Below are 18,789 nucleotides of genomic sequence, written 5' to 3'. Positions count from 1 at the left end.
GCTGAGTTACTCCAGAACTTTATGTTCATCTTCGAGGGAAGGCAAGGGTTACTTGGAGACACAAAAAACTGGAGTAACTCAGGTCAGGTCGAGACCCATCTTCACCCATTCCTTCTCTCCAGAGATGTTGCCTGACCCAGTGACTCCAGCTTTTGTCTATCTTCGGTGTAAACCAGCATCTGCAATTGCTTCCTACCAAAGATACTAGAGGAGCTCCTCTATAATCTTTGCTTCCTACACAAGGGTTATTTGAAGTTACAGAGATCAACGTTTCCTGAAAGACTAACTGTTTCCCCTCTCCTTAAATGGTGCCTGGCCTGTTAACTTGTTGCAATATTCTGTTATTTGTTTTGTCATGCACAATCTGTATTGGCGAGAGGCTGCCTGCACTGGGCGCTGCTCACGTGACCGCCGTCTCTCCGTCGCCACACGGAAGGCGGGCTGCAGTGCGAGGCGGAGCGGCGGCCCTCTCCACGCAGCGGCCCTGCACCATGTTATCCCGTTTGCTCAAAGACCATCAAGCCAAGCAAAATGAACGCAAAGAACTGCAAGGTGGGTGCAAACCTTTTTGTTTCGCCCTCAAAACGGGGAGGCGTCCAAACGCCATTGCCTGCCCCGAACCTGCCTGCGGCGCAGGCCCATATCTCCATGGAGACGGGCGTGTGCGCTCGCTGATTGGTCCAAATAACTAGAGGGCTGGCCCACATAGGGAGTGTAACCCTTCCTGATTGGTGCATTCCTCTGTCCGCTATAGTGCCCCAGTTTATATTTATTCTGTTAAAAATATGAGTTTCTCCAGCATTTTTGTCTACCTTCGATTTTCCAGCATCTGCAGTTCCTTCTTCAACACCATACAGGACGTGTTGCTGCTTTAGAGAGGGGACAGTTACTCACCGAAAAGGAGATGTGACTTTATTTTGTTGCATCGAGTCAAACTCTATCACACTGCACCTTGGCGAACTTGCATTTGTCACATTTCAGTTGCTGACATTTGTCAACAACCTTAACCTAAAGACAGACATAAAAAGCTGGAGTAACTCTGCGGGTCAATGAAAATTAGAAATTTCTCCAGAGATGCTGCCTGACCCGCTGAGTTACTCCAGCATGTTGTGTCCATCTTCTGTTTAAACCAGCATCTGCAGTTCCTTCCTACCAGCTAATCACGAATAACATCAAATGAGTGTCCAATTTAATTTTTTTATCGTGCTTGATCTATGGAAACAGCAAAATTGGTACCCCCATGTTTGTCTCAAAGAAAATAGTTTGCACGTGGGTTCGCCAGAGGTTACTCCAACACTTTTTTCTTCTACACTTATATGTTGTTTTCTTTATTTCAGGGTGGGCTAAAGAGTCTTGCAGTCCATTAAGTAATTGCTTTGATTTAGTTTAAGGATACTACATGGAAACAGGCCCTTCAGCGTACTAAGTCTACACGGATCTCTAGACTTTCTTTGTTATCCCACTTCAATCCCTACACATTAAGGGTAGTTTTTACAGCAACCAATTAATCTACAAACATTTTTCAGATCCAGAGTACTTTGAGGAAACCCACACGATCACAGGAGAACATGCTAACTACACACAGACAGCACCTGAGGTCAGGATCCAATCCGGGTCTCCAGTGCTGTGAGGAAGCAGCTCCACTTGCTGCGCCACTGTGCTGCCCTTGCAAATATAAGACCTAATGAGATTGCACATAACAAATGAGTGATTCAGTGGTTGGTATCCCACTTCTGACACCATGTAAAGGTTATAAGTCTGACACTCTGTAACTACTGAGTCTTTAATAAAGGCACATGTCAAACACGTCCCAGTACTGACTGCATCTAGTCTTCAGGCGTACTGGAACCAAGGGAGGAGCAAGGGGAAGATATCACAGTTATACTGAGATGACTGGGCGTGGTTAGTGGTATTGAGGTAGCTACATTATAGGTTGCATGCATAAACCATCTACAGTCTGTTTCTGGTGGTAAGGGTGATGTATTGGCCAGAATACCAAATTAACTTTTCATTCTTGGTGTAGGTACAGAGAAATAAAATAATATCTAAATTCTATCTGCATTACTCCTTTTATTTACTTGGGATATTCAAAAGTATTTTGAAGCCAAAACTATATCTTGGGCAACCCATCAAAAAAAGTCTCGTAGAGAATATTGGAGATAAATAGCCACTATAAATAAATTGGGGCAATTTGATACAATTTTGGTCTTCATTTCCATTCCTACACAGATAAATGGGCTTGAGCTGGTCGCTTCTCGTGCAATGTTCCAAGAGTGCATTTTGATCAAAGCAGCAGTTATTTAGAATTGCATACAGTTCATCACCAAAGATAGACATGAAATGCTGGAGTAACTCAGCGGGATGGATAGGCAGCATCTCTGGATAGAAGGAATGGGTGACGTTTCGGGTCGAGACCCTACTTCAGTCTGACCCACTGAGTAACTCCAGCATTTTGTGTCTATCTTTGGTGTAAACCAACATCTGCAGTTCCTTCCTGCACAGTTCATCACCAATAATGTTCCTTCATTTCCTTTCAGAAAAGCGGCGGAGGGAAGCTGTTGTGGCTGCTACACGTCTCACTGAAGCCCTTGTGGATCATCTGAACGTTGGGTGAGTCTTTATCAGTCACCCAGTAAGACCCAGTAAAACATACCAATCGCATGGAAAATATGCACAATTGAAGAAATAATGCAGGAGAAAGGGTTTGTCAAAATGGCTCGTAACAATTGTATTTTGCCACCTTTGTACACAATATTTTTCCTCCATCAATATGACTCTGTTGCAGGATTGACTAATTATTTTTCTGACAGCTTTGTTATTTGCTATGAATGATCAAATCACCCGTGGTAATTTCGAGGGGATAATGTTCTGTTTGTCCCAAGACAGGATTACATCCTGCTGTAGGTACTGTTTGAATGAGTCTATTAGTCTGGGCTCTCTGAATTGTAAATATTGAATTTGAGCATTCCCACTTGTACAGTAATCCTTATCACTTGTAAAATGCCAAAGGCAATTTGTAAAAACATCCCCCAATAACATCCACTGACTTGGGAACCATGCTTACTAACCAACTGGCAGTGTGATTGTTCCTTGCTGCCTGCCAAGGTGAAGTCCGGTTACTTTCTCCTAGTGCCTACCGGATTTGTGTTGGGTCATTTTCCCATGCTGCCCATCTCGCTTATGAAGCCTCCAGCAGTAAAATAGAAAAAACATAGAAAAATAAGTGCAGGAGTAGGCCATTCGGCCCTTCGAGCCAGCACTGCCATTCAATATGATCATGGTGATCATATTGGTCAAGATGGTCATACTGATCAAAATGGCTGAGAAACTGTGATTGTTTCTTGGGTGTTCAAAGCATGCCTGGTGCAAATTTCCATTTTTCATTTTAAATGGTGCCGGTTGCTCCTGGCAGAAGCAGGTGGGAATCACTTTACAAAGTGATTCGAGTCGAGATCCTTTCCTAGCATTAGGACCTCATTAGCCTCATTGACCTTGTTTTTAAATACAAGCCGCTGGAGCCAAGGATGATGGATGCACACTGACCATTGACCAGGCAAACTGGACCTTTTTTTGGTTTAGGTTTGGGTTGATTATTGTCACGTGTCGAGATACAGTGAAAAGTTCCATTCAAATGAAACCACATATTTCTGAATTCTTCAGTCACCAATAAAGGTCCTTCTTCCCCGAGGCGATCTCTCGAGATCGAGGATGATTTGCTTCCCCTCGAGTTCGATGGGTTCTGAGGTGACTGATGCTGTCAACGTGGGACCCATGCACTCTTCCACAGATGGGATGGGTGGGTGGGTAGTCTGGGGTCTGCTGTCCCTCCACTGTTTCTGTGTGCTTCCCGTGAGGCTCTCGACATTGTCCCAAATGCTCCTCCTCCACTTTGAGAAGTCAAGGACCAGAGATTCCCACGAGGCAGTGGGAATGTTGCACTTCATCAAGGAAGCCTTTAGCACATCTTTGAATCCTTTCTCCTGTCCGCCTCGTAATCTCTTCCCATGGCAGATTGACACCAGATTCTCAATGGCAATCGGACCATAGCAGAAGCCCCTAAATGTGATAATCTGACCCTCCATTAAAACCCTACCAGGTTTCAGTCGCATTTCTGTAAACCTGTGTGATTTCAACAGCTGTGAAATGCAAGAGAGGATTAAGTAGTATGCCATTCACAAGTCTGAAGTGTTTATGTTGCCTAGTGTATCTTTATATTATATATAGTTTATGCTTTAAAATATGCAGAATGACGGATTGTGTTTAGACGGCAAAAATAAAAATTCACTTATAGCATAATTGACCAAATTTGGTATTCGAACATAATTCTAGGCATAAAATGCTCATTGCCCGGACGAGTGTGATGTGTGCAGAGAAGATTTGTATGGTGCAATGATGCAATGAGGTTGCTACTTCGTGTCCCTCGATGGCATAGTGCCAGTCAATTGTTTGTGTCTACTAGAGTGCCAACCTGTGAGGCGCTCTTAAGACAGCTGATGTTTAGTTTTATGTGTCGCCTGGACAAGTCAGAGAACCACATAATTGAAGCCCTAGTCAGCCCTCTGAAAAGCTGCTATAGATTCACTTCTAGGCTAAGACGGCATTGGTGCAATAGCTTATATATATTTTAGGCTAATATGCAATTTTTTAATGTATCTTTGTAATTCTTTTTGATGTGTTATATGGACCTGTGTCTGAAATAAAGCTTTAATAATAATAATAATAATAATAATAATAATAATATGGCATGCCTTTCAAAAGTACCAGCTGTGCAAATGGAATAAACAGAAAGTAGTCAAGTGTTAAACATTATAATTGCTGTTTGTAAAATTAATCTGTGTGCAGGAGGGGGTGCACCACAACTCTGCTCTCAGTATTTCATATTTCAACACTGTCAAGTGACATTGCTGTAGTTGTAAGTGAGTAGCTGCAGTTTTAAAGATTGCGCCTTGCTGGGTGAGCTTGTTGTTTTCTTCCCACTAAAATCTACTGCAGTGGCATCTGCTTAACCTATGCGTAACCTATCACTTACCACCACGATAACAGCTGTGTGAAGCAGGTGTGGGATGGTGGTGTGGCTTTGGGGAGGGGGAAGTTTGCTCAGATGCTTCAGGCGCTCATTTGATACGGCAAGCATGGACCCTGAGCGCCTCCTCTTTCTTGGTGCCGCAGCTGTGCTGATGATTAATGGTGTCCTGCTACCGCTCTTTGTTCTGTCATCTCTCCACCTTCACATTGCATCAACCACCATTGCCATACCCACCCCTCTGTGGTTGAATACCAAATTTGGTCAATCATGACAGTGATAAAGATCGTCTGTCAATTGAAGACCAAGAAATGGATTACAAGGTAGAGCCTGAGGCCACATGGCGCACATGCATTGAGAAACGCATAAAGCAAAGCTCAGCATGTGTGAGGCATGTGCAATGATTGCATAATTGCTGTGTGCCTCGTGTAGGCTGATGCAGCCAGGGCAGAGAGGCAAGGCACCATGGCCGGGAACAAGGGGTAAGCCATTTAGAACGGAGACGAGGAAACACTTTTTCTCACAGAGAGTGGTGAGTCTGTGGAATTCTCTGCCTCAGAGGGTGGTGGAGGCCGGTTCTCTGGATGCTTTCAAGAGAGAGCTAGATAGGGCTCTTAAAGATAGCGGAGTCAGGGGATATGGGGAGAAGGCAGGAACGGGGTACTGATTGGGGATGATCAGCCATGATCACAATGAATGGCGGTTCTGGCTCGAAGGGCCGAATGGCCTACTCCTGCACCTATTGTCTATTGTCTATTGGAGCGAACACTCAGCGTTGCAGTCTTTTGCATGTTCAAGTTATTGAGCCGCAATTCAGTCTTTCATCTTCTGATTGGGGTATCCTGTAAATGCAACACAATATGATCAGGATTTGGGCCTCTTGGTATCCCAAGATTGAAGCAGTTCCACCATTTTATACATTTCAGAGCTGTCATGGTGAGTCCACAATTCTGGCATTGATTCAGGCTGTCTTACATTTACACCAAAGGTCAAGTATTAATTTTGCATGTGGGAGCCGAAAGTTGATTGGGTGGTTATAAGAGCCTGATTGCTGTCAGACTCATTCTAAAAATGATCCTCCATAGCTTGAGGATGCATCAAGATAGCACCAACAAAAGAATTTAGTTCCTACACTAAATTTAGCTCCTTTGATTGTGGACCCAGCTCAGCCAGAGATCTGTGGTTTCGGGCAGGTGCTGTTTGTGCTGCTGATCTTTGGCTTCTCCTGGCCTGTCTGCAGGAAAACAAGTAGAGGTGCTGTCGCCGAGGGAGGACGGACGGAGCCGCGGCTCGAGAGACTCGAGAGACTAACAGAGACTAACAGAGGCAAAGAGGTTTGCCACGCACTGTAGATATAAAACAGAGGCAAAGAGGTTGGCAAAGAGGTTTGCCACGCACTGTAGATATAAAACAGAGGCAAAGAGGTTGGCAAAGAGGTTTGCCACGCACTGTAGATATAAAACAGAGGCAAAGAGGTTTGCCACGCACTGCAAGGGAGCAGTGGACCAGACAGGAAGAGCGGACGGAATTACCACTAGACAGCCAAACCAGTAGGTAATTTACGGCTGGGGTGAGTACTTTCCCATTTATAGGAGGTAGGATTATATAAATAAGGGGTGTATCAATACAGTAGGGGATTCTTAAATAGGACCAGTTAATTATTTATATAAGATGGGCGGTCAGGAGATGTGCCAATACTGCGAGATGTGGGAATTTGTCGACACCATTGATGTAGAAGATCCCTACAGCTGCAGTAAGTGTTTGAGGCTAGAGGAACTCCAGCTCCGCATTGATGAGCTGGAGACCCAACTTCATACGCTGCGGTACATCAGGGAGGGGGAGTATTACCTGGATGTTTTGTGCCAGGGGATGGTCACACCGACCAGTTTAACTAATTCAGTAGGCAGTGAGCAAGGAAAGGAAGGTGTGGCCATAAGCGAGGCAGGTAGGGGGAACCAGGAGGAGATGCGGCAGGAGCCACAGCCCTTGTCCCTGACGAGCATGACCGAGGCTCTTACTCAATGTAAGGACGGGATCAGGGGCTGTGGGAGGGATGAGCAACCTGGCTGCAGCACCGTGGATCAGGGGGCCATTCAAGAGGGGGGAGTTAGAAGAAATGCCGTAGTGATAGGGGATAGTATTATTCGGGGGGTAGATAAGGTTCTCTGCGGCCAGCAGAACATGTCCCGAAGGCTGTGTTGCCTACCCGGTGCTAGGGTTAAGGATATCTCTGCGATGCTGGAGAGAAATTTGCAGTGGGAGGGGGAGGATCCAGTGGTCGTGGTCCATGTGGGGACCAATGACATAGGAAGGACGAGGAAGGAGGATCTGCTGAAGGAGTTTGAGCAGTTAGGGAATAAATTAAAAAGCAGAACCTCGAGGGTACTGATCTCCGGATTGCTACCTGAGCCACGGGCCAAATCGGCGAGGGTACGTAAAATTAAAAAGCTGAATGCGTGGCTCAAAGACTGGTGTGGGAATAATGGGTTTGGTTTCTTGGGCCACTGGCACCAGTACTGGGACAGGGGGGATCTGTTCTGTAAGGACGGACTTCACCTGAACGGTGCTGGGACTGGGGTCCTGGCAAATCATATAACTAGGGCAGTAGAGAGGTCTTTAAACTAAGTAGCGGGGGGGAGGTATCAAGGGGGGTAATAACGGCAGGGGTAGAGGAAATAGAGCAGGGTATCAGTGGGGAAGCGGAAAGTCAAAATGTGACAGGAGACAGAATGGGTGAAGATAAAGCTCTAGATGTAAAAGGGGCAAAAACGGAAAGGAAGGGTAGTAAAAATCATCTGAAAGTGCTTTATCTAAATGCACGGAGTATTCGTAATAAGATAAATGAATTAACGGTGCAATTAAGTATATATAGTTATGATATCGTGGCCATTACGGAGACATGGCTGCAAGGGGATCAGGACTGGGAGTTAAATATAGAGGGGTACTCGACAATTAGGAAAGATAGACAGGAAAGAAAGGGAGGAGGGGTGGCCCTTTTAATAAGGGAGGGAATAACGGCAATAGAGAGGAAGGATATTGCGTTGAAGGATCAGGATAGTGAAACAGCTTGGGTACAGATAGAGAATAACAAGGGGAAAAAAACACTAGTGGGTGTAATTTATAGACCTCCAAATAGCTGTGACGCTGTTAGTCAGAACATAAATCTGCAAATAGTTGACGCATGTAAAAAGGGAACTGCTGTAATCATGGGGGACTTCAATTTTCATATTAATTGGGCAAACCAAACTGGGCAGGGTAGACTAGAGGAAGAATTTATAGAATGTATTAGAGACGGGTTCCTAGAACAGTATGTCACAGAACCGACAAGGGGGGAGGCAATCTTGGATCTGGTCCTGTGTAATGAAGCAGGATTAATTAAAAATATCATAGTTAGGGACTCGTTGGGAACAAGTGACCACAATATGGTCGAATTCCATATTCAAATAGAAGGGGAGCAGGTTGAAACTCAGGCTAGGGTGCTTAGTCTAAATAAGGGGGATTATGAAGGTATGAGGACTGAGCTGATCAAAGTTGACTGGGATAGCAGACTCAAGAATAAGACGGTACATGAGCAGTGGTGTACGTTTAAGGGTCTACTGTATAACCTTCAAGAAAAATTTATTCCTATGAAGAAAAAAAGGGGTAAGGGTAAGAACAGTCAGCCATGGCTCAGTAAAACTATAAAGGATAGTATTCGGCTGAAGGCAAGGGCATATAAGGTAGCCAGAGATAGTGGGAGGGTAGAGGATTGGGAAGCATTTAAAGGTCAGCAAAAAATAACTAAGAGATTAATTAAGACGGGGAAAATAGACTATGAAAGGAATTTAGCAAACAACATAAAAACTAATAGTAAGAGTTTTTATAGCTATATAAAAAGAAAAAGGGTGGCTAAGGTGAACGTTGGTCCATTGGAGGGTGAGACTGGAGAGTTGTTGGTGGGGAACATGGAAATGGCAAAGGCATTAAACGAGTATTTTGTATCAGTCTTCACCATAGAAGACACAAAAAATATTCCAACGTTGGATAAACAGGGGGCGGTAGGAATGGAGGAGCTAAATACTATTAAGATCACCAAGGAGGTGGTATTAGGGAAATTAATGAGACTGAAGGAGGATAAATCCCCTGGGCCTGATGGATTACATCCAAGGGTCTTGAGGGAGATAGCGGTGGGGATTGTGGATGCATTGGTGATAATTTTCCAAAACTCCCTGGAGGCAGGAACGGTCCCAGTGGATTGGAAAATGGCCAATGTAACACCTATATTTAAAAAAGGAAGTAAACAGAAAGCGGGTAACTATAGACCGGTTAGTCTAACATCGGTGGTGGGTAAAATGTTAGAGACAATTATTAAAGAAACACTAACGGGGCACTTGGATAAACATGACATCATCGGACAGAACCAGCATGGTTTTGTGAAGGGGAAGTCCTGTTTAACGAATTTGCTCGAATTCTTTGAGGAAGTAACAACCCGGGTGGATAAAGGGGAACCGGTGGATGTGGTATACTTGGACTTCCAAAAGGCTTTTGACAAGGTGCCACATAAGAGACTATTGCTAAAAATAAAAAATTATGGAATTGGGGGTAATATATTAGCATGGGTAGAGGATTGGCTAACAAATAGGAAGCAGAGAGTGGGGATAAATGGTTCATACTCGGGATGGCAACCGGTAACTAGCGGGGTTCCGCAAGGGTCGGTGCTGGGACCCCAGTTGTTCACAATTTATATAAATGATTTGGAGGAGGGAACCAAGTGTAATATATCAAAATTTGCGGACGATACAAAAATGGGAGGAAAAGTAGGGGATGAGGAGGATAGGAAGAGTCTGCAAAAGGATATAGATAAGCTAGGTGAGTGGGCAACAACTTGGCAGATGAAGTTTAATACTAATAAATGTGAAGTCATTCACTTTGGGAAAAAAAATGATAGGGCAAGTTATTTTCTAAATGAGGAGGAGCTGCGTTGTAATGCAACGCAAAGGGATCTAGGGGTATTAGTACATGAATCACTAAAAGTTAGTATGCAGGTGCAGCAAGCAATCAGGAAGGCCAATGGAGTTTTGGCCTTTATTGCTAGGGGGATTGAGTATAAAAACACGGAGGTCTTGCTGCAGCTGTACACAGTATTAGTGAGACCACATTTGGAATACTGTGTACAGTTCTGGGGTCCATACTTAAGAAAGGATGTACTAGCCCTGGAGGCAGTGCAGCGAAGGTTTACAAGATTAATTCCTGCAATGAGGGGATTGACATATGAGGAAAGGTTAAGTAGGCTGGAACTCTACTCTTTGGAGTTTAGAAGAATGAGAGGCGATCTCATTGAAACATATAAGATCGTGAGGGGCCTTGATCGGGTGGATGCACCGAGGATGTTCCCAATGATCGGGGAAACTAGAACTAGGGGACATAGTTGCAGAATAAGGGGGGGCTCTTTTAAAACTGAGATGAGGAAGAACTTCTTCACCCAGAGGGTGGTTAATTTATGGAATTCACTGCCCCAGGGAGCAGTGGAAGCAGAAACTTTAAATATATTTAAGACTAAAATAGATGGTTTTTTAGCTGCCAAGGGGATAAGGGGCTACGGGGAGAGGGCAGGGATATGGACCTAGGTATGGTTAGTATAGTAAGACCTGAGTGATCTCCTGGACAAGTGTCGATCGCCTAGATTGGGGTCGGAGAGGAATTTCCCGGATTTTTTTCCCGAATTGGACCTGGGTTTTTATCCGGTTTTTTGCCTCCCCCAGGAGATCACGAGGTTTTTGGGGTGGAGAGGGGTGATAGCGGTATAAAGGGGAGGGTAGTGTCTTGTGTTCTGTGTCTTGTGTCTACTGTTTGTGGGTAAGTGTGTCTGTTTAGTGTTCAGCCATGAGCGAATGGCGGTGCGGGCTCGACGGACCTGGTGGTCTACTCTCGCACCTACTTTCTATGTTTCACTACACGACATTTTGTGCACTCGCCATTATTATGCCTTGAAAGTGCACTGTGCTGATTACATAATTCCACACGGCTCGCAGTAATTTTTGTCATGAATTTTACCCTTATCCTTCTTGTAGCTTGTTTAAATGTGGCTGACTGGCAAGGAGCCCTTTGATTCTTACACACTTTCCAGAAATATCAAGTGCAATCACTACGATATTACCTGTATCTTCAAAGGCTTGGACAAGAAGCAACACTGTGGCCAGAATGATTTTATAGCTCGATCCTGCTCTCGTCACATTGCAAGGAAGAGTGAGGGGGTGCTGATCAAGGAGGCTGGCTTGGTGGTGAACAGAAAGTAAAAAATTAGGATGACAGATGAGTTTGTAAAACCTGCTGTGCTAGAATACAAGTTTCCATTGCAATTTTTCCATGAAGGGAGGCTGATGTCCACCCCTAATATAGTGTACACTGATCTATGTGATTGTGTTAGCTCTTTATTCAACTGTTGAAACAAAACCACCACTATTCAAAAATTACATTGGTGAAGCTTGCATCTGGGATGCAAATTTAGAAAAAATCTGTTTCTTCAAGGATTTTCCCTGAAATGGAAATATACGGGGCATCTTTTTTTTACAAAGAGGGTGGTGGGGGCCTGGATCACGCTGCCAAAGGTGGTGGTGGAAGCAGATAGCAGCAATGTAGAGACAATTAGATAGGCACGTGGATATACAGCAGATGGAGGGATATGGATATCAGAGGAGATTTGTTTATCTTGGCATCATAACTGGCAAGATGTTCAAATACAGTCACCATTTTGTTAATATTGATTTCAGCTTCTTGCTCTTCTCTGGCCTTGGTCCTTTTGGCAGGCTAACACAAAGATGACTTCAGTCACTTGCTCCATATGTGGTGATAGATATTGCATGCAGCGCTTCCGAGGAGCCAAAATAATTACAGTTGGGCAACGTTACAATAGAGTGAAAATTCACCATAAATGTTGGCGTGCAATTTGCCAAATTTTCTTGAGGCGGTGTTTGTTTATTGGAGAGTCAGATTCAAAGAACTTCTAATGGAACCATAGCTGAGACAAAGGAAAATTATTTTAATTGAGTTTGAAACATTACAATGGAATGCCAACATCTTGTTGAGATGACCATTTATTTTTTAAGCTTTTTGTCCATATGGTACACTGTTTGGAAATCGTTGTCTAAATTTCACTTTGTACTTGAACAGTAGGCGCATTCCTTAAATCTACCGTCATTGTTTATTTAAGGATTACGTGCAGGAAACCTGTAAGATACGGCCTCTATATCGAGCTGCAGTGTTGTGGGGTTTTGAGAATCAAGATTTATTTAACTAATGTTTCCTGAAATTCATCTTGCAAATCAAAAATATACATTCCTCATTTTACTACCATTCAAATAACCTATTGTTTATTTTCACGAGCCAGAGCAGACGGAAACGTTCATGTTCTCGACAAGCATATTCCGAGCTAGCCAATCCCATGCATAGAAACTCTTATCCAAAACCTGATTCTTCTTGTCTGCTGAATTGCCACATAGACACAAAGATATATCCTTGTGTATTTTTGTAAAACCAAGCGATCAAAAGCAGGCTAGCAATAATAGATATCGATCTGATTCAATCAGAAGAATGGTCCCGACCAGTAACGTCACCTATCCATGTTCCCTGGAGATGCTGCTTGACTTTTTGTTACTCCAGCCCATTGTGAGTTTTTTTGTGTAAACCAGTATCTGCAGTTCCTCGTGTTTAGGTTTTCACAATGCTGGTAGGAGTTAACCAACACAAGGACATTGAATTTATCGTACATGTTGCCTCTATTGATTGAAATAACTTTTGACACCCTCTTGTTACAGTGTCCAGTATCATTAATAAGGGCATTTATGTCCACACAAGTAACAGGGTCCATATTGATAGAAAGCTTCCTGAGCTTTTCCAGTTCATTGCCAGAGTACATTTGAGTGAGTACAATTAGCCAGCATTGTTTGTGCTGGATATTGACTGCATCATGAAATCAACAACAGAAAAAATGTGGACTTGGAAGCAGTATGTAAGAATAATTGAATTTGAATAGAATTTAGCTCTGTCTCTGCCAGCGTCCTTGTCTTAAACAAAGCCCTATGATTTCTTTACTAAGTAGCTAGCGTTGTTCAGTTCATTTGGAACAAGCCAAAACTAAAGTTGATAAAGTGCAATATCTTTCCATCCATCTCATAATAAATGACTATCCAGGTTTCTTTAGTAGTATTCTCGTGGCATCATTATACGCTACTTTAAGTCTCTGTAAACTTGTTTTTCTGTAGTTTGACCACAGTGTACAATATACTTGAACAGAGACATCTTCACTACATCTGTACACGCACCAAACTTGCGTAAGAGAATGTTCGCTTGTGCATCCATAATACGCGTTGCCTATAAATATCCTCATCATCTGTCATTAGTTCTGTATTAAAATGTCCAAGATATTTTACCTTATTACAGACACTTAAGATTATTGTCAGACAATTTAAAATCAGGAAATCTTAGACATTTATCCTCTTTCATCCTACAGATCATAACAGCACTCTTACCAACATTATATTGAAAAAGCTACTTTCTTAACTACTAAACCAGGTTCGCTTCTTAATAAACAGACACCACACAAACTGTTTGGTAGACCAGTTCAAAACTTTACTTATTATCGGCCGATGGAAGGGAGGGAGAACTCCAGTCAAGTGACCATTACAGACACTTGACCATCCTCCGTTCACCTCTCTGAACAACAGAATTACATTGCCTTAAATAGGGTTTTTTTTTGTCCCCTTAGCACATTTCACAGACATTAGTCATGGTCAGAGGTACAGGAAAAGGTTTCCACAGAATGCATCACATCAAAGGCCTTTTGTTTACATAGTACAAGATAACATTGGCCATTTGGTTTACGACATTTTATCTTCACAGAGATCACCCTAGCTCTCGCTGCTTCCTCTCTGTCATTTGGTCCTTCATAAACATAGGCCATTTGGTTTATGGCATCTTACTTCAAAGATGTGACTAGCTGTTTCTTTCTCTGTCACTTCCTCACTTGGGAGACAATGTTATAGGATTTATTATCCCACACACCCGCAACCTGAGGCAAGCCTAATTTGAGACTAAATATAAGCTGTAAGCTAGCCCAGAAGCCAATTTAATATCTTCTTATATTTTAACTAAAATTCAGCTTCATCAATATTTCATATCATGTTCCACACCATACACAGAACATATAGTAAGGAGCAGCTGGAGACCAGCGCTAGATGGACTAAAGACCACAAGATCATCTGCATACATAATATGGTTCACTAAAGTATTACCAATCATGCAGCCAGTATTACAGGCTTTCAATTGCTTGGACAAATCATCAGTATAAAGATTAAAAAGGACTGGGGACAAAATCCCCCCTTGTCTGACACAATGTCTAACCCCAAATGGGGCTGAGACTCTTTTGCCCCATTTTATTTGCATAGTCTGGTGGGCATACCAGGAAGCCAGAATTCTCACAATGTATTGAGGCACCCCTCTTTGACTCAATTTAACAAATAGCTTTCTATGATTAACACGATCAAAGGCTTTGGAAGCATCAATAAAGCACATAAGAATGTATGAGTTTTTACTCCTATATTTGTTTACAATCTCCTTTAGGACGTATATACACAAGGCAGTGCCATGTTTAGCTTTAAAACCAAACTGGTTATCTGTGGAGTTAACAAACTCATTTAATCTAGCCAACAGAATTCTTTCTAGGACTTTTGACAGGATGCTGGCTAAAGCTATGGGCCTGTAATTATTTAGGCTGCCTACTTTACCAGCTTTGTCCTTAATGACCGGCACTAACAGAACAGACAACATTGAGTCTTGTAACAAGCCATGAATCATAAAGCCAGTAAAACAAATAGTCAGGAGAGGAGTTACCCTCATACTGGCATACTTAAGATGTTCAGCAGAAATATGATCTAAGCCACTTGCTTTGTTGTTGGACAGCCTGTTCATGGCATGATACGCTTCATGCACCATGTAAGTCTCACAGGAATGTGGATCTCCAAAATCTGTTATGTTTCTAGAGGATGGTTGCTTTCATGCATGCTGCCTTGACTCTTTTTTATAAATCTATATTTTCTCCAACTGTCTGGAATTTTAATTGGAGATATTTCAGTTGAAGGTAACAGATAACAGTGCAAGAACACAGTGAGATTGAGTTTGAGATGGCACTTGAGAGGAGAGTTTTTATCATTCAAACCATACGATTAGTTAAACATTTTACAACGACTGAGAGAAATCCATCCGCCGTCGTAGTCTATGTCGTTGGCTATGAGTATTTTTGTTCAGTTATTTTTCTTGCTGTTGCAGTTCCATGTACCTGTTTCATTTATAGGATTCTAGGTGACCTGTGTCTGAAAAGGATATTGCATTAGGTTATACGGCATCAAGTGCAATGCATTCACTGTCAAAAGTAATTTCTTCAAATCACGTCTCACTTTGATCTCCAGCCCGTCTTGGAATGATAAGGGTCATGCCTAATAAGGTGGTCTATTGCTCAAGGTCTTTTTGCTCTAGTTTACTGTGTCTTTATTTTCCATGGCCTGGACTGTTGTCTGAAGTTTGCACTCCAGAGCAATATTTATATTTTAAGACCTAGAGTGAGAAATGTCTGCCGTGCATTTAAAAACTGGGTGAGTTGTCTTTCTAAAGTTTAGTTAGCATTGGTATTTTTCTTGAGTGGTAGCTTGTTTTAATCTCTTAAATTTATAGTCTGTGGTGCCGTACTAAGGTTTGTTCATGATCCCAAATTGGTTTTGGCCTTGATACATGAGCAATTCAGTGGCTTCAAACCCCGAAAGAGCTATTTATGCTTGAAACTTAAGTAGCCAAGTTTTGCCTCATTTGTCTGATTTTCTTTTAAAATGTTCTGCTCAATCGGCTATGACAAGGCATTAGTAATTTTGAATAAAGTGTGAACAGGTTTGTGACAGAAAATAATTGGAATTTTAATGCAAAGCTAACATTTTCCTATGTTCTATAATGTTAAGGATTCTTCAAGGCAAAATAGTTGAAGAATGGAAAGGAACAATAAGATTTAACTGTTTGATTACAGGCACTGCACCACCATGGTAGTAGAGTTATTACCTCCCAGTGCCAGAGACCCAGGTTCGATTCTGACTATGGGTGCTGCTGTATGGAGTTTCTATGTTCGCCCCATGGCCTGCGTGGATTTTTTTCCCGGCTGCTCCGGGTTCCTCCCAATCTCTAAAGATGTACAGGTTTATCGGTTAATTAGCTTGGTAAAATTGTAAATTGTCCTTTTGCATAGGATAGTATTAGTGTGCGGGGATTGACGCGGACTGGGTGGGTCGAAGGGCCTGTTTCCGTGCTGTATCTCTAAACTAAACTAAATTACCAAATGAAGGGGCCAGGGACCATACCTTTGAAGTGGTGGGATGCATGATCATGCAGGCATTTGCGTTAATACTCAAGTACAGCTACATTTAATCAAAACAAGAATAGGAGTCAAGATCTAACTCATTAGCACCCCCAAAGAATAGCGAGGCGGAAATTGTGTAGAAAAGTAATCCCCAGAGGAGAAGGAAGAATCCTATCCTCGACAATCACCTGATTATGTAGAAGGCAGCAAGTTTAACATCTGCCTCAAAATATGTCCAATACGAGGCAGTCGCCAAGTGAAATAGGAGTCATGCCTGGACTGGAACATTCCATCTGCCAACCAGTCAGTGGCAAGTTAATAATAAGGATTAGTTAGTGGAAAATAAGAAGAATTGACCTGGATCCAAGTTTCTTCATCTCTCTACTCTATCAACTATAGTCCCCTCGTATTTCATGCTGCACATTCTGGCTACGTTTGATCCTTTCACATTTTGCAGGTCCTTGCTATCTTCATTAGCTAGCTTCTCAATATTAAAGGTGGCCTTTGTTCTTTTTTGTACTCAATTTTCTGTGATTAGAGTTGACTTTTGACTCGCCTCACCTCATCTCTACACGTGGGGTTTTCCACCTTACTCTGGGGAGGTGTCATTCACAATCCACGCTCTGTGAACTACTGAAGCGTTATAAATAGCAGGCACCCAACAATGGTTAAAATTATTAATCCCAATAAGGTAACAAAACTTTTAACTGCTCCCCACCCATCTGAATCTAGTGGACTGTGATGCTTTCATCAACGAGTGACTGCACTATTAACCTGTTGCCTGAAGAAGAGAGCAGTGGTGACCTACTTCTCCGGGATCTCCGGTTTCCTCCCACACTCCAAAGACATACGGGTGTGTAGGTTAATTGGCTTGGTAAAATTGTGTGTGTAGGACAGTGTAAGTGTGCGGGGGATAGCTGGTCTGTGCGATCTCGGTGGGCCAAGTTGTATCTCTAAACTAAACTAGACTAAACGTTGTCATTTTGGAAACCTCCATGCTTTTGGCAAAGTGGAGAAAATGAGCTGTTAGAACAAAATACATTTCCAACGTTGGCACATAGCTCCGACCTGCATATGGATCTGCAGAAATCGCCACCTTCATTTCCAACAGCATTGAACAGTGCCTATTCTCAGTTTCTTGTGGTGGTGTCAACATGAGGTCCGACAGCTGAAGTAACGTTGGTAACTTGTGATGTGTACCTGATCCTATCCAGCACACAATTCCTTCAGAACTGGGAGGAAAATCCTGAAATGGGTAAGAAAAAGCCCTGTTGTTTTGCAGAATTTAAAAAAAAAGGAAACCTGTTATATTTAAATTTCAAAATGCACACCTCAATCAAAATTATGTCACAGAGAGCTAAAAGTTTGGCCTCTTCGTTTTTACGGAAAACTTTAAAAATCTCCTTTCGATAACAAGCTATTTTGCAAAAACTGTTGTAATATAGTTGAATCCAAATAAATACACAAGTAGAGCCAATAAATTTAAATCTTTGGATCAAACTTTTATGGGATACATATGAAAAAAATTACCATTTTGTTCTATACTGTATGCCTGCTATGTTGCCATTAAACGTTTGAAAAAGAAAATGAAGGGCAAGGGGATGGGCTCAAGTCACCATGAAAAATATATACTTCTGAAACACAGAGGCATGTTCCAGATTGTGATTGCGGGGCATAGCAGGTGGATTCTGTTCATCTTTACACTGCTATGCAGCTCGGTAGCTGATTGAAAGTTAGCTACCCATTGATGCCTTCATTCATCCGTTATATTTATCACAACTCTTATGTTTGGAAATTGAAGATTTAAAAAAAAATAACATGGTCCACTGTCCATAAAAATGTTATTTCCAGTAATAGAATATGACGTATTCTCTTGACCGTAGCGGGTACAAGAATCGTCTGCATCAGGGCTAATCAATACAAGGAGCCATCTGCCTCTGTTTCTGCTTGATCATAGCATGGTGATGAAATTCTGATTTCATTTTTTACAATGAATGTGCCATCCAGAATTTGCTCTTCCAACCATCCTCAATGAATTCACAAACACCCATGTGGTGAGATTTCTGCATTTCTTTGCTGGACTATGAGGTAAGGAATGCTCATTCGGCAAGGGGCAGGGGGGCCGTGTCAGCAGGGGGAAGAAAAATGGAGCGTCAGCCTATCCCACAAGCTGCCTCCCTGTCAGTTGGCACTGTGCAATTTTGGATATAGGCTGTGTGCTTTGGATGAAAGTGGACCAATTAAGGAGTGGGAGGAAGTAAATTCTCCGAGCTTCTCAAAATATGTTGGCCAGCTGAAGTTTAATTGAAATGTTTGGAAAAAATGTGTTCCTCCTTTAAAATCATCGCTTAAAGGCGAGGTTGATATTTCCGCAGAAAATAGAAAGTTTGTC

At 42.4% G+C, this 18,789-nt stretch overlaps 1 protein-coding gene across 1 annotated transcript in view; it reads left to right on the top strand.

Moving 5' to 3' along the window:
* Nucleotides 1-396: 396 nt before the first annotated feature.
* Nucleotides 397-18,789, top strand: part of bloc1s1 (biogenesis of lysosomal organelles complex 1 subunit 1) — a 58,796-nt gene continuing 40,403 nt past the window's right edge. The window contains exons 1-2 of the mRNA XM_033015546.1: nucleotides 397-552; nucleotides 2,538-2,610. Coding sequence (XP_032871437.1) covers nucleotides 492-552; nucleotides 2,538-2,610 — 134 coding nt within the window. The 5' untranslated portion in view covers nucleotides 397-491. The remainder of the gene's footprint in view (nucleotides 553-2,537; nucleotides 2,611-18,789) is intronic.

The sequence above is a fragment of the Amblyraja radiata genome, chromosome 46 (genome assembly GCF_010909765.2).
Source record: "Amblyraja radiata isolate CabotCenter1 chromosome 46, sAmbRad1.1.pri, whole genome shotgun sequence".
In the NCBI taxonomy this organism is placed as follows: domain Eukaryota; kingdom Metazoa; phylum Chordata; class Chondrichthyes; order Rajiformes; family Rajidae; genus Amblyraja; species Amblyraja radiata.
This window is presented reverse-complemented; position numbering and strand designations above follow the sequence as displayed.